The sequence below is a fragment of the Elaeis guineensis genome, chromosome 2, assembly GCF_000442705.2.
Source record: "Elaeis guineensis isolate ETL-2024a chromosome 2, EG11, whole genome shotgun sequence".
In the NCBI taxonomy this organism is placed as follows: Eukaryota; Viridiplantae; Streptophyta; class Magnoliopsida; order Arecales; family Arecaceae; genus Elaeis; species Elaeis guineensis.
In genome coordinates, this window is record NC_025994.2 from 13,492,532 (window position 1) to 13,505,033 (window position 12,502).

Here is a 12,502-nt window from a genome sequence, read left to right on the forward strand (position 1 = left end):
GCGTGCCTTTTTCCACCTATAGGCATCGAGAACCCACCTGCTAACAGTAATTTTTAGGAATATACTGTGGTATGGATCTCCTTAACCTGTCGAGCAATTAATTGAAAAGATGGTGCAGTGAAAGAGATGTGTTCTCAGAATAATCAAAGCATTCTTGCTTGCTTAAGTAGTTTCATTAGAATCAGTTGTTGGTCTTTAGAAGAAAAGTAAGTGGCCACCAACCCGAGTTTTAGTAAAGATTAAAAGGAGAGAGATGGCCCACTTCTTTCGGTATCAAAGTCACTAGCTATTGGCAGTCAAATTGGTGAACAGGAAAGAGGTCCCCTCTTTTTATTTCTCCAGTCCTTCACCAGATCTTCTCCTCTCACTACAGTAACAGGTATTGCTCCAGTTATCAATTCTTTTGCTTCGGTGGTGTCAGCTTCCATTCTTTTTCATTTTTTCCTTTTTTTTCTAATCTTCATCTCTATCAGAAGGTCACTGTACAAAAGCAAGTGCACAGGAAAGAGATACAGAAGAAAAAAGACACAAGAAGAGGAGAGGGAGAGAGAAAAGAAGCTTTCAACCCCACTGGAAGACTATGATCGATGTCACCAACCTCTAGCGCATCCATGTCTCATGGTCTCCACCAACGTATGACGACGTGCCAAGAACATGATCAGATGCAACACCACATAGCTCAACAGAGCCGGAGGGACAAACTAAGGGTGCAAGGATTTGAAGCCACCAATCTGCACCCACTAGACCAGATCGAAGACAAAAGATTAGATCTTGGCACCCTTGAGCTTGCTAGGACTGGTAGCATATTATCCAACATGTTCAATTTTCCAGCAGCTGGACTAGCCGACCAGATCTCGGACATCAACCGCCTACCACCGAAGCCGGCGGCTGAATTCTCCGGCGAGTGGTATGGGGACAAAGGGGCCGTGATGGGTGGTAATTTTAATTCTTGGGGTGATACTGTCACCGATTCTGCGACGATGCAGCTTTTACTAATGAACATGCCATCTCAGGAGCCATACCCAAGGTCTACTACCTTCGGAAATGGTTCATTTAGTGGGGGAGTGGTAGAGAACCAAGGGCTATCTCTATCACTCTCCTCATCACTTCACCAACTAGAGATGGGTGGAGTGAGCTTGATGAGGTATACAAGGTTTGCGAGGGCTGCTACAGAGCTGTTAGAAGAGGTCTGCAGTGTGTGGAGGGAGCATTTGAAGGAGAGAAGGTCAAGAAGGCAACTTAGCTCTTCAAACCCTAATTATCCTAACCCTAGCTTCTCATGTGCTAATGGTGCATCTTCTGGTAGAGTTGGTGATTCTTCCTCCTCTCCCAAGAATCTGTCATCCTTGTCTTCTGCTGATAAGTTTGAGCACCAAAGGAAGAAGGCCAAACTCTTGTCCATGCTTGATGAGGCATGCATTAAACACCCTTTTTTCCCTCTAGACTCCTTTTCCCGTATGCTTGCAGCTATTTCTATTTTTATCTCTTCAAATCTAATGGGCTTTTGATTCTTGTGATGCATTCATGATGGTTTATTTGATATCATTGTTTCTGTTGTCTATATGTAGGTTTGTTGTACTTTTCATCTTCCCTGTGGTAGTTGAATTACTATTAAAAGAATGTGCAATGAAAAAAGACAGCCTTTGGATTTGGATAATAGGCTTTCCTTTTCTAACTTTACCATAATACCAGATGGAAAGGTTTGTTGCAATTTTTCCTGAAAAAGAAAAGGTTTTCGTTATATGTGTTGCCAACTCTGGCTGAGATATATCATTGCCCATTGCATAATAAATCTGAAGAGTAGACAGTTAATTAGATTTTGTCAACCTAACCTACCTGTGGTTGTTGCCTTTTCTTCTGTCAGTAAAGACCCAAAAATAGAGAATAGCCAAATATATAGGATGAAAATATAGAGATACCATGACATAATCTCTCTACAACACACTTATTATTTCGTTCAGCTTATTTGGATTTCATGAACTCAAGACTTAAAAGAGTGAAGAGATGCCTTAATTGGTTTGTGGATTCATCTTCCCTTGTTTTCTCTTTTAGATTTCCATAAATGAAGCAACCGCACAATACAATTGAAACCAAGATGACAACTGCATTGGATTAGTATAGCTCACTTCATTTGGTTGCGCGGTTGCTCTGATCTTCTCCTTTCTTTCATCTTGCACCAATGAAATAGTTTATCCAGATATGGTCTCGATGAGCTGGTGTCCTCTTTTCTGTTTCCTTACTCACAGGTGGATAAGAGATACAATCACTACTCTAACCAGATGCAGATGGTAATAAACTCCTTTGATTCGGTGATGGGCTTTGGAGCTGCAACGCCATACACAATCCTTGCTCGCAAGGCCATGTCGAGGCACTTCCGGTGCCTCAAGGATGCAATCAATAAGCAATTGAAGCAAGTGTGTGAACTCCTTGGAGAGAAGGAAGCGGGTAGCACTTCAGGGATATCTAAAGGGGAGACCCCAAGGCTTAGGTTGCTTGAACAAAACCTAAGGCAGCGGCGACCATTTCACCAGATTGGAATCATGGATTCTGAAGCTTGGAGGCCCCAGCGAGGCTTACCCGAACGTTCGGTGAATGTTTTGAGAGCATGGCTTTTTGAGCATTTCCTTCACCCGTACGTGTATCTTTCATCTCTCCACAACATCCATCCCCTTGCATGTTATAATTTTTTTTTTTTTTCGGAGAGAGAGAGTTCTTGCATGTTTTAATCGTACGGTTCATTTTACTATCCTCGCCTTTGGACATGAATTACTAATGAAAGCTTCAGAAACTGCTTGCACGGTAAAATTCATCTTCTTCATAGCTATGTTGACACTTGAGAAGCATCGGTACTCTCTCATTCCTCAATAGATCTCTTGCAGTAACTTTAGTTTTGATTAGCAATGCAGTGATGGTACTCTCTCTCTCTCTCTCTCTCTCTCTCTCTGTGATAAGATCTAATAGAAGACCAGCTGAGAACTGTCCTTATAGGTAATAACTTCACAATAAAAAGCTGCGCAAAAGCTTGCTGCTTTGTTTCATTTATTCATGCAACAACAACTGAAACTATCAGGGCGCGCGGTACTAATTAGGGGCTTATGTTATTTCTTTTCATGAGAGTGTAGATATGTACTTGGTGCGCGAATAGGCAGGGTCAGTGTGCGTCACTGTGTGCATTGAATTTTGGACAGCCTGATGTCATTTTTTGTTTTTTTTTCTTTAAATTCTTCAGGTATCCAAGTGATGCAGATAAACAACAATTGGCAAGGCGGACAGGTTTATCTCGAAATCAGGTTAGTTTCCTTCCTCGAGAAAAGAAGCAGTGCCATTGTCTCATAGAGAATTTAGTTGAGAAAATCTCAATTTGATTAGAGATTTATTTATTTATTTGTTTATTTATTGTGTGGGGGAGGGGGGGTCATGTATGACATCGAGCCAATAGTAAAACTGTAATTAAACATTGCTACTTGGTTGTAAAATTTGCATTCTAGTTGAAGTACGGCTTAAGTAATCCTTTGTCTTATTTTATACTTCCTGGGTACGTGCTTGTGATTTATATTAGCCTTACTTTTCTTGGCATTCTTCGTTATCTACTCCTGTGTCAATTTCACCTCATTTGAAAACCAAGAGATCAGATCAGCCATTCTTAGAGAAATAGAAAGAAGGCCAACCATTTCCGGAAAGAAAGAGAACTAATAATTGTTAGGAGGATTTGCACTTTTCCTTTTTTTTTTTTTTTTCCGACGTTTGTAAAACATGTATGACTGCTTAGCATTTCCTGCTGATCTTAAGGCATCCTTCAATGACAATTTTACCTTCCTTTATTTTTCTTGTATACTGTTCAATGGCTTGTTAATAAGTAGTGGTGTCCACTACGTGGTAAGATAATGCAAATGGAGATAAAGTGTTTGCTGGCTTCTTACAAATTTTTTTTTTTTTAAAAATGCTGCATGGCTGATGGCAACACTGTATAAGGCATTTGCTACAGTCACAATACTGATGCTTTCTTTCTTTTGAATTGGTATTATATTTATCTAAATTGAAATACTCTGAGATGCACCAACCATGTACTGCAGTTAGAATCTCCGATTGCAATTAACTCTTTAACTGCCAATGTCCATGCATGGTGTTTCTCTCTTGAGATCCTTCAAAAATACATGCATCAGCACTTATTTCCTTTTAATTCTAGATTGTACTCTCTTATTTTAGTTTTCTCATAGATCTTATATACTTGTTTTTGGGAGCATTAGGTGGCTTACCACATAGAACCTCATAGATATGCTTCCATGTCCGTGGTTCTAAACAAAACAAACAATCTTGGCAGGTCTCCAACTGGTTCATAAATGCGAGGGTCCGGCTGTGGAAGCCCATGGTGGAAGAGATGTATCAACAAGAGGTAAAAGAAGAGGAGGAAGATGTCAAGGAGGGCGAGGAAGCAAACCCCCGAAGGCCACTTTCACCATCCCACCACAACTCACCGCAAGGCCAGGGACCAGAAGCCAATGCAACTGGAAGCGCAGCAACGGCCGCAGCAGCCCACCAGTCCAATGATGACACCATCCTCATGGGCATCGATGCTCCAACCTCTGCCATGGATCTGTGTGGGGCTGACATGGAACCCATGGATGACTTGTGTGGGGCCGGCATGCGCCTTGGTGCAACTGGAGATGTGTCTCTCACTCTTGGCTTACGCCATGCCGGGAACCTTTCAGAAAAAAATTGGTTTTATGGTTAAGATAGGCTTGGAGGAAGGGTTGTCACAAGAACAAATAGAAGAAAAAGATAGCAGATTAGCCTTTCTTATTACTGTTATTCTCTTCTTCAGACAACGAGGGAAAGATAGATATTTGAGAGTTAAAAATGCATAGATATTATATACTATTAATGCAGGTTGCCAGGATGAGAAGGGAATTGCATGCCGCTATCTTTGTTTTTCATCTCCATTCATTTGTTTGTTTATTATTCTCTCTTTTATCATTCTTTCTGAGATCAGGCAATGAAGGAAGAGGCCAACCTATAACTGGATTTGATTGGTTTGTTGATATATGCTATCAGTAGTTGCTGGTGGTTGCTGGAAAATTACACTAAAAAATAGATGATGGTCTTGGGGGTCAATCACACGACAGACAGCTATATTCCTCTTACCTGGGGCCAGGTGAGCTGAGCTTTGCACTGGACTTCAAAAAATAGCAGTAAGATGGCACGTCAATAGAGAATAAACGCCCTCCTGTCTGCCAGATAATCTATGCAAGGAAAAATCAAAATCAATCAGAAATCTAATTACCAGATCAATTCCAAGTAGGACCGAACTGCAGTGTTTCCTAATTCACACAGATCAGGATTGAGCCTGCTCAAATATCATTTTTAACAAACCCAAAACCTCATCCAGAAAAAAGACCAGCCGGAAAGTATTATTTGGATTCGTGGCTTTGTATATAGATATCCTAGTTCTTTCGGGTGTACAATCACTGTAGGACTAAGCACATACTCGAACCGGTCCTCATAAAAGAACACCAACTAGATAAAAATAAAGTAGCTGATGAAGGAAGGAAGAAGGGAGAGTAGCAGTTGGAGCTAGGAATGCCTTGGCCGGTAACAACAGGCTAGTGAATTAGCTTTATCAATGGAAGTTAGGAGTTGTTGATAGATGTGAGAAGTAGACGAATAGCTTGAATCTTGCTGGCTTACTTATCAGAGAATTTTAATTAAGGTCCATTTGTTGAAGAGAGAGAAAGTGGTAGCTAGTAATAATCTGAGTAAATGTCGAGCAGGTTAGGAGTTGTTGGCAGATGTGAGAAGCCGACGAACAGCTTGAATCTTGCTGGCTTGTTTATCAGAGTTTTCTAAGATCTAGCTCATGTTGAAGAGAGAGCTAGTGGTGGTAACAATTTGAGTAGATGTCAAGCATCTGCTGTTGAAAGTCCTTCCAATATTTCTCTCTTTCTATATGTGCCAAATACAACAGAGAGCCAGTGCAATCCTTCCATGGGGTAGATAAATTTGGTGGGAGGTTGGACATCAAGCAGTACTCGATCGTCCCATAAAAAGTGAAAATTTTTAGGCTAAGTAGCCTATGGCGAGAGTCTGGAGCTAGAAGAAACCCCATACTTGCATCTCAAAGGGGCACTAATGAAGCAGATGGTGGACGGTTTCTTGATTACGTTGGCACAGTAGGCAATTAGAAGGAGCCATCCATCTCTTTTTTATAATTTATTGATGGTTGGAACACCACATTGGATTGCAAGCCAAGGTATTGACTTTTTGAGGCAATGGTGCGCGCATTGCAAAAGTTCTTAGTCCATGAGATCAAGCAGTAAAGTAGTTTGACAAACCATCTCAAAGGTATGCTGTTCAGACACTGTGAGAAAGGATGGCTTTGTAGAGTCAAGGAGAGATCAATAAAATGCTGAATAATTAAGGTGAGGTTCTAAATTTCTTCGAGGGCTCTTTTCATTATAATTTTAGGGTTCGAGTCAATGTAGAATAAGTTTGGAAATTGGTAAAAAGGAATGATTGTGCTGGTCCATCAATCTTTACAGAAGCATATTTTTTATCCTCACCCAGAACAAAGGTGGTACGTATTGAAAGCTGCCGGTCTCGAAAGGATTCATTCCTCCATTACTTTTCCAAAAAAAAAAAAATGTTCGGTATAGTATTTTGACAAGATTAAATGTTGCCAAGACTGTTTTGATAATTGTTAATAGTCTCCAGCACCATTTGGTCAGCAAGGCACAATTTAGATGCTAGAAGTTGCTCTATGATTTTAACACAAGATGTTTGTATCCCAATGAGTTTATGGGAGCCCATTCCAGCGAAGACTACCGCTATCAAGACTATGTGCTGAGTACATGGTGTTGAGTACATAGTGTACTATTTGGAGCCCTAGCATTCTATCCTTGTGCAGAGTAAGATCTGGGTGGCAAAGAATATTCCTCAGTTTTAAGGATTACTAGTGGACTAATTGCAGATGACACCTTATGACTTGTTACCCATTTTTCCAAAATATACCCATTCAATAATTTGAACAGGTTTGCTACAAGAAAGTAGCAAATGACCAATTAATAGCTATGACAAGCTCCTTTCTTCTTTTAAGAACTAGGATGAGGAAATTCTGACTGAAATTAAGGTGAGGGCTTGACTTGACTCAAATCCAGGTCCTTGGTACCAACCCAAAGGCCCTACCAACTGGACTGTTTGACAGCCTCCTGCCTTAAGCTCTCTTGACAAATTGGGAACAAGGAAAAGATCTACACTTTTGGGAGGACCCATGGATTGCTAACCATTATTTGGAAGTCCTGGTCCCTAACTCATACCGAGCATCCATCAGGAACAGTGCTACAATCAAAGATTTTCAGAATAGGAGGAATAGTAGCTGGAACATTGCATTCATAAGGCTCTTAATTATAAGAGGGGAGAACTCCAAATGGAAGATTTCAAGTGTTGAATCTTCTTCGCCCAGAAGATGGACTCGATGTAATGATCTAGAAGTTCAGTAAGAACAAAGCTTCTACTGTTAAATCCTTTTCCTCCTGGAACTACAGCATCAAGTCTCATCTCTATGAAATAATGTGGAAAACAGTTGCTACAGAAGAAATCAAACTTTTCACGTGGTTGCTGGCTGTTCAGAACAGACTATATGCTAGGGAAGTGTTTAGCTGAGAAGGGCTAGAATATGTGAGTTTCAGATGCAGTCATTGTAATAATCTGGTTGAAACTGTTCACCATCTATTCCATCACTGTTCTTTTGCTAAATAGATATGGAGAAGAAACAAGACGAAGGGTCTTTCCAGCATCGTTGTGAGGATCCATGAGAGTGTCATTCAGTTCTATATCAACGATATAATGGATGGATCTTAGGTAGTTATACGGGCCAAAAAATCTAAATAATATTTTATGACCGGTCTTTTTAACTATAGTATTGAGTTGTTCTAAATAGTATTGTAGCAAATCCAGTCTATGATCCATCTGGATTACGGTCCACTACATCATGGGCCTATTTGAGTTAACCACAGGTTACTAGTGGTGTTTGTGATTAAATTTATGGTGGAAGAAATTAGATTTGAATAGATTTAGACCCTTAGCCTGATGAGGATACCTAGATTTAAATGGAGAGAGTACATGAAGACCCATGTAGGCATATGTTAGATCACACATTGGCTTATAACATTGGATGGATCTTGAATACTACTTATATAGGACCAAAAAATACAAATAATAAATTTTAACTAGTCTATTTGAGTATGGTCCATGGCTATTACAAATATTATTAGATCTATGGAATAGGTTCGGCCCCAAGGATGGTGGACTTTTGAGACTCCCGTTGGGCTCGTTGAGCGATCCATAGGGTATTCATCTCTTGAGAGCCCCCACCCCCAATCTTCCTCAAGATCAATTACGATGGTAGTGTGTCTGGGATGAGTGGAGGAGCAGGATTTGTAATTCGGGGTCTGGATTCAAGATCGTTGATGGCGGATGGGAGTCGCTTGATGGATACTACGGTCTCGAGAACGAAGCTGCAGGCCGCTTAGGCTGGTATTGCCTATGCAATGTTGGCACTAGGGGCAGACAGGCTCATCAATGGGGGTAACTCCACCACGATAGTCAGGTGGATCCAAACATAGGATAGGGAGGATGTTGCTCATTCGTTTCTAAGGGATACTACTATGTTGTTGCGAGGGGCTTTCATCGTATGTACCAGGCATGTCCATAGGGAGGCCAAAATTGCAGCAAATTGGGTTGCCTCCTTCGTGAAGCACTCTCGAGATGTGATTTGGACTAATATAACCTCCATGCCATGTAGCTTTCTTTCATGATATTATATTTTTTGATATTTTTGGTTATGTTCATACCAGGATTGTATGAATGTACCATCCTATCAAAAAATAAAAAAGAATGATTGATGTTCTTCGCGATGTCAACCACTAGATCATGCCGCACATAGATCTCAAAGTACTGTAAACTTTTCTTTCATCTGCCTGCACAAACCTTAAGAGGTAATTCTTCTTTCAACCTAATGCCTCTTCAAGGATTGGAAATGCTTAGTGATGCACCTTGGATTCAACCCACTAGATGTGGTATTGCCATCTGACATGAACTAGCGAGGTAGGTCTTGACCTCGGCCAATTAGCTTTTGCCAAATGGCCATTCTAGAATGTGCACAAAAATGCTCAAAACTCCCGTCACTAAGTGACAGCTGGCCACAACAACAAAATGGCCCTCTAACCATGAGATCCATATTTTATTGGATCGCATCTCCCCTGAATATATGAGTTGTTATCTCGAACAAACTCTCTCCATGTCCCAAGATGCCAATCACAATAGGTCTCAAACCTCACCAATATAAATCTTTCCTCTTGGACCTTCTAGGTAAGTCGAAGTAAGTCTAAATAAGGCACAAGTCCAACTGAGTCTTAGAGCCCTACTCGTGAGCTTAGAAGAGATCCTAATGGAGTTTCTCGTAGTTCTAGATTAAGCACAATTCTAGTGGAACTTATCTCTCCTAAACTCACAGAACTTTCATCTCCCTCTCTCTCACTATGGCTCAAACTCTCTTCACAGAACTTGGCCTCCCTCACTCACTCTCTCTGTATACTTTTATTTGGAACCTCCACTATTTCACTGAGGTGATCTGACTTAGACATTGAAGGGTCCCCAGAAAAATCCCTGATAGACAGACTTCCTTGGCTTGTAGTATTTCAAGGTCGATTTGGGTGTTAGAGTGAAGATCTGACTACTGTCAACCACTTTGATGTCTCCAACCAGCTATTCGAGTCCCTTGATCAGTACCTTTAGCTCTCTAACTCACCATCTAGCTCATTGGTTTGAGCCAGATCAGTACCATCAACCACTCTTATTTAAGGCAGCACGTCCTCCAAAGTGAAAATCCACATCGGGTGATGAGCCCATAAATGGCCTCTCCAGATTGATTACTGCACAAGCATGACATCACCCACACATTCCTGAGGAAAAATGGCAATTAAGAAACAATTCAGAACGTGTAACTCCCATCCTGCCATGGCTAGGGGGCAAGCCCTAACCAAGCTTAGGTTAGTCCAATCAATACAGCTGCTAGCTAGGGAATGAGTATGATCATCGATCCGAGCAAATTCAAGGCAGCAGATCATTTGAATGGATCTGCATAGACTCGAGCTTCAACCTTAGCCTCACTGATCTAAAGTATTTGGCTGTGCCCTAGCTACCTACATAGGCCGGCTTATCTCAAGCAAGACATTTGGTGTTCAAATGCATTCAAAAGCGATCAGAAGCAAGCATATATAAGTAAAACAAGGGTGAAGAGAAAGTTGCTTCATTTCATTTAAAAAAAAAAGATTACAGAAGAAGGTAGCACAAAATATTCTTTCGAGCTTCAAAAGTCTGAAGGCAAGAATAGAAGAACACTCATGACAAACAAGCTATGAACATGTCCCTCCCTGCCTTCCTTTGCTTCATCTTTCCATTCCTCTTCTTCCTCTTCATGTCTCGAGCCACCACCTGAAGGTCTAGTAGGGAGAACGACAGAGCTGAAATTAGTCTCAAGGAAGTACTTGGCCAGCTCTTTCTTGCAGTATAAAAGCCCTGATCAAAGGAATCCTGGTCGGCCTCCAATACTTCCTTGCAAAATTGTCCTGACTCCTTGAAGTCTGAGATTGCTCAATGAGTAGCCTCTTCCACCTGAGCCATCTTTTGCTTGGCCTGAGTCAACTTTCACTCGACGAGGGTGTTGGGAAATATGTCCCAAAAAGCCAATCGTCAAGCTGTTGACGGTTGAGCAACCAAGTATTGTAATTGATTTGTTAATAAATAAAATATATTTGGCATCTTCATCATAAGCTTTCATCTTCTAATGAACTCCGTTGTTATGATGAAGTCCTTAGGACTATTTAAGTTCGATAAAGAGAGGATTTATCGATTAGTCCTTAAAACTGTTCATGACCAAATGATAAGCTGTTAATAAGGACGACAGCTTCTATCGAGCATAGGTCGCTGTAGGCCATATGGGTTGGTTGTCCTCTTAACCAAGGAGTGTGGAGACACTGTATGGCATACAGGTGAGATGTAAGCGTACATCGTCATTGAACGTGACCAACTCCAGAGTATTCTGCTATCGAGAATGTCTCTGATGGGATATAGGTATAAGTATCCCTTAGACTTGAGATCGCCTCAGTGACTTGCAAGCAACTCACTGTGCTTTGGTACTGGACTAACTGAATTTCTAATTCAGAGACGGAAGGCTTCTGGGCACAGTCAAGTACTTGCAAAGTCAGAGTGTGATCGAGATGGGATTGACCACTCCAAGAGTTGGAGAAAAATGAGTCGCTGTATTTCAATTTAGCAAAACCTTGGCCAGGATAATCCATCAGATGGATTTGATATTTTAAAATACAATGTGGACAACCTGATCAGAGTTGACAGCTGAACTCTGGGGTGTCCTATGATCATTTTGGTCAAGGGGATGAATTATATGAAAACTATATCCGCATGGGTTCTAAGGATGTTGTTCTATACATTCGACCTATCCGATCGTCGGGTACTATTGCTAGATGGTCACTTTGATTGGTACAAAAATTTATTCCTGTGCTACCGGCTTAGGTTCGGATCTATGAGGTCACACACATTAGATCCGATCGGATGGTTGATCAACGATTAAGAATCGTTCTAGGGTTAAATAATCAATACGATTGACATTTAACCCAGTGTAAGTGTTGCAGGAGGATCGATTAGCAATTCGATTGCTAATTGACTTAATTTGATTAAGCCAATGAGCTGAGATTAAGTCTAATTAAATATGATTTAATTAGATTTAGTTTGGACTTGATTGGATCAAGTCCAATTGGTTTATTGGATAAGCCAAGTGCAAGGAAAAACTAGTCCTAGTTCAACTAGGACTTGGGTCAATCTAATTTCTAATTTGATTAGAAAATTAAATCAGATTTAAATCTAATTTAATCTGATTAAATTAGGTTCTTAATTATGTTAAGATTTATTTTAATTAGGTTGATCTAATTTTGGTTTGATTTGATTTGAGAAACCAAATTAAAATAAGTCATGAGATAGAATCCTAATAAGACTAGGATTCCACCTTGCGCCACATAAGCCTTCCCCACACCCTCTCTCTTATTCAACACCAATCTCCACTTATTTTGTGTGACAAAAGCCCTCTCCCAGGTCTCTCCCATGTTCACAAAAGGTTTCCTCTCTTCTTTCTTACATGGAAGGTGGTTTGGATCAAATCAAAAAGGAATAAGTTTGGATTTCGAATTCTATGAGATAGAGTTTTAGAAATCCAAAACTCTTTCAATTTTGCACCAAATTTATCCAATTTTTTTTTAGAATTTTTGTGGCTTTTAGGGTACACATTGTGCACCCTTTGTTGGTGATCCATGCACGAAAATATGGAGGAGGTGCTCAAAAGTTGGGCGCCCCTTAACTTGCCATGTTTGGATAAGCCTTGACTAGGTATTTGACCTAGACAAGGACTCTATCATATCTCTTTGTATAAAATGAG

The 12,502-nt window shown here is 40.5% G+C and overlaps 1 protein-coding gene across 1 annotated transcript; it reads left to right on the forward strand.

Moving 5' to 3' along the window:
• The first annotated feature begins 363 nt into the window (after positions 1-363).
• On the forward strand, positions 364-4,934 carry LOC105059937 (BEL1-like homeodomain protein 2). The gene is made up of 5 exons (XM_010943474.4): positions 364-379; positions 474-1,412; positions 2,247-2,632; positions 3,230-3,290; positions 4,322-4,934. The coding sequence occupies exons 2-5, from the start codon at positions 588-590 to the stop codon at positions 4,730-4,732; spliced, it is 1,683 nt and encodes a 560-aa protein (XP_010941776.1). The 5' UTR covers positions 364-379; positions 474-587; the 3' UTR covers positions 4,733-4,934.
• The last annotated feature ends 7,568 nt before the right edge of the window (positions 4,935-12,502 follow it).

What these genes read in the sequence shown, in the direction of transcription:
- LOC105059937 (XM_010943474.4), top strand. Translation starts at nt 588, where the DNA reads ATGTCACCAACCTCTAGCGCATCCATGTCTCATGGTCTCCACCAACGT. An exon ending in TTTGAGCATTTCCTTCACCC is followed by an intron (nt 2,633 to 3,229) that starts GTACGTGTATCT and finishes TAAATTCTTCAG; the next exon opens with GTATCCAAGTGATGCAGATA. An exon ending in CAGGTTTATCTCGAAATCAG is followed by an intron (nt 3,291 to 4,321) that starts GTTAGTTTCCTT and finishes CAATCTTGGCAG; the next exon opens with GTCTCCAACTGGTTCATAAA.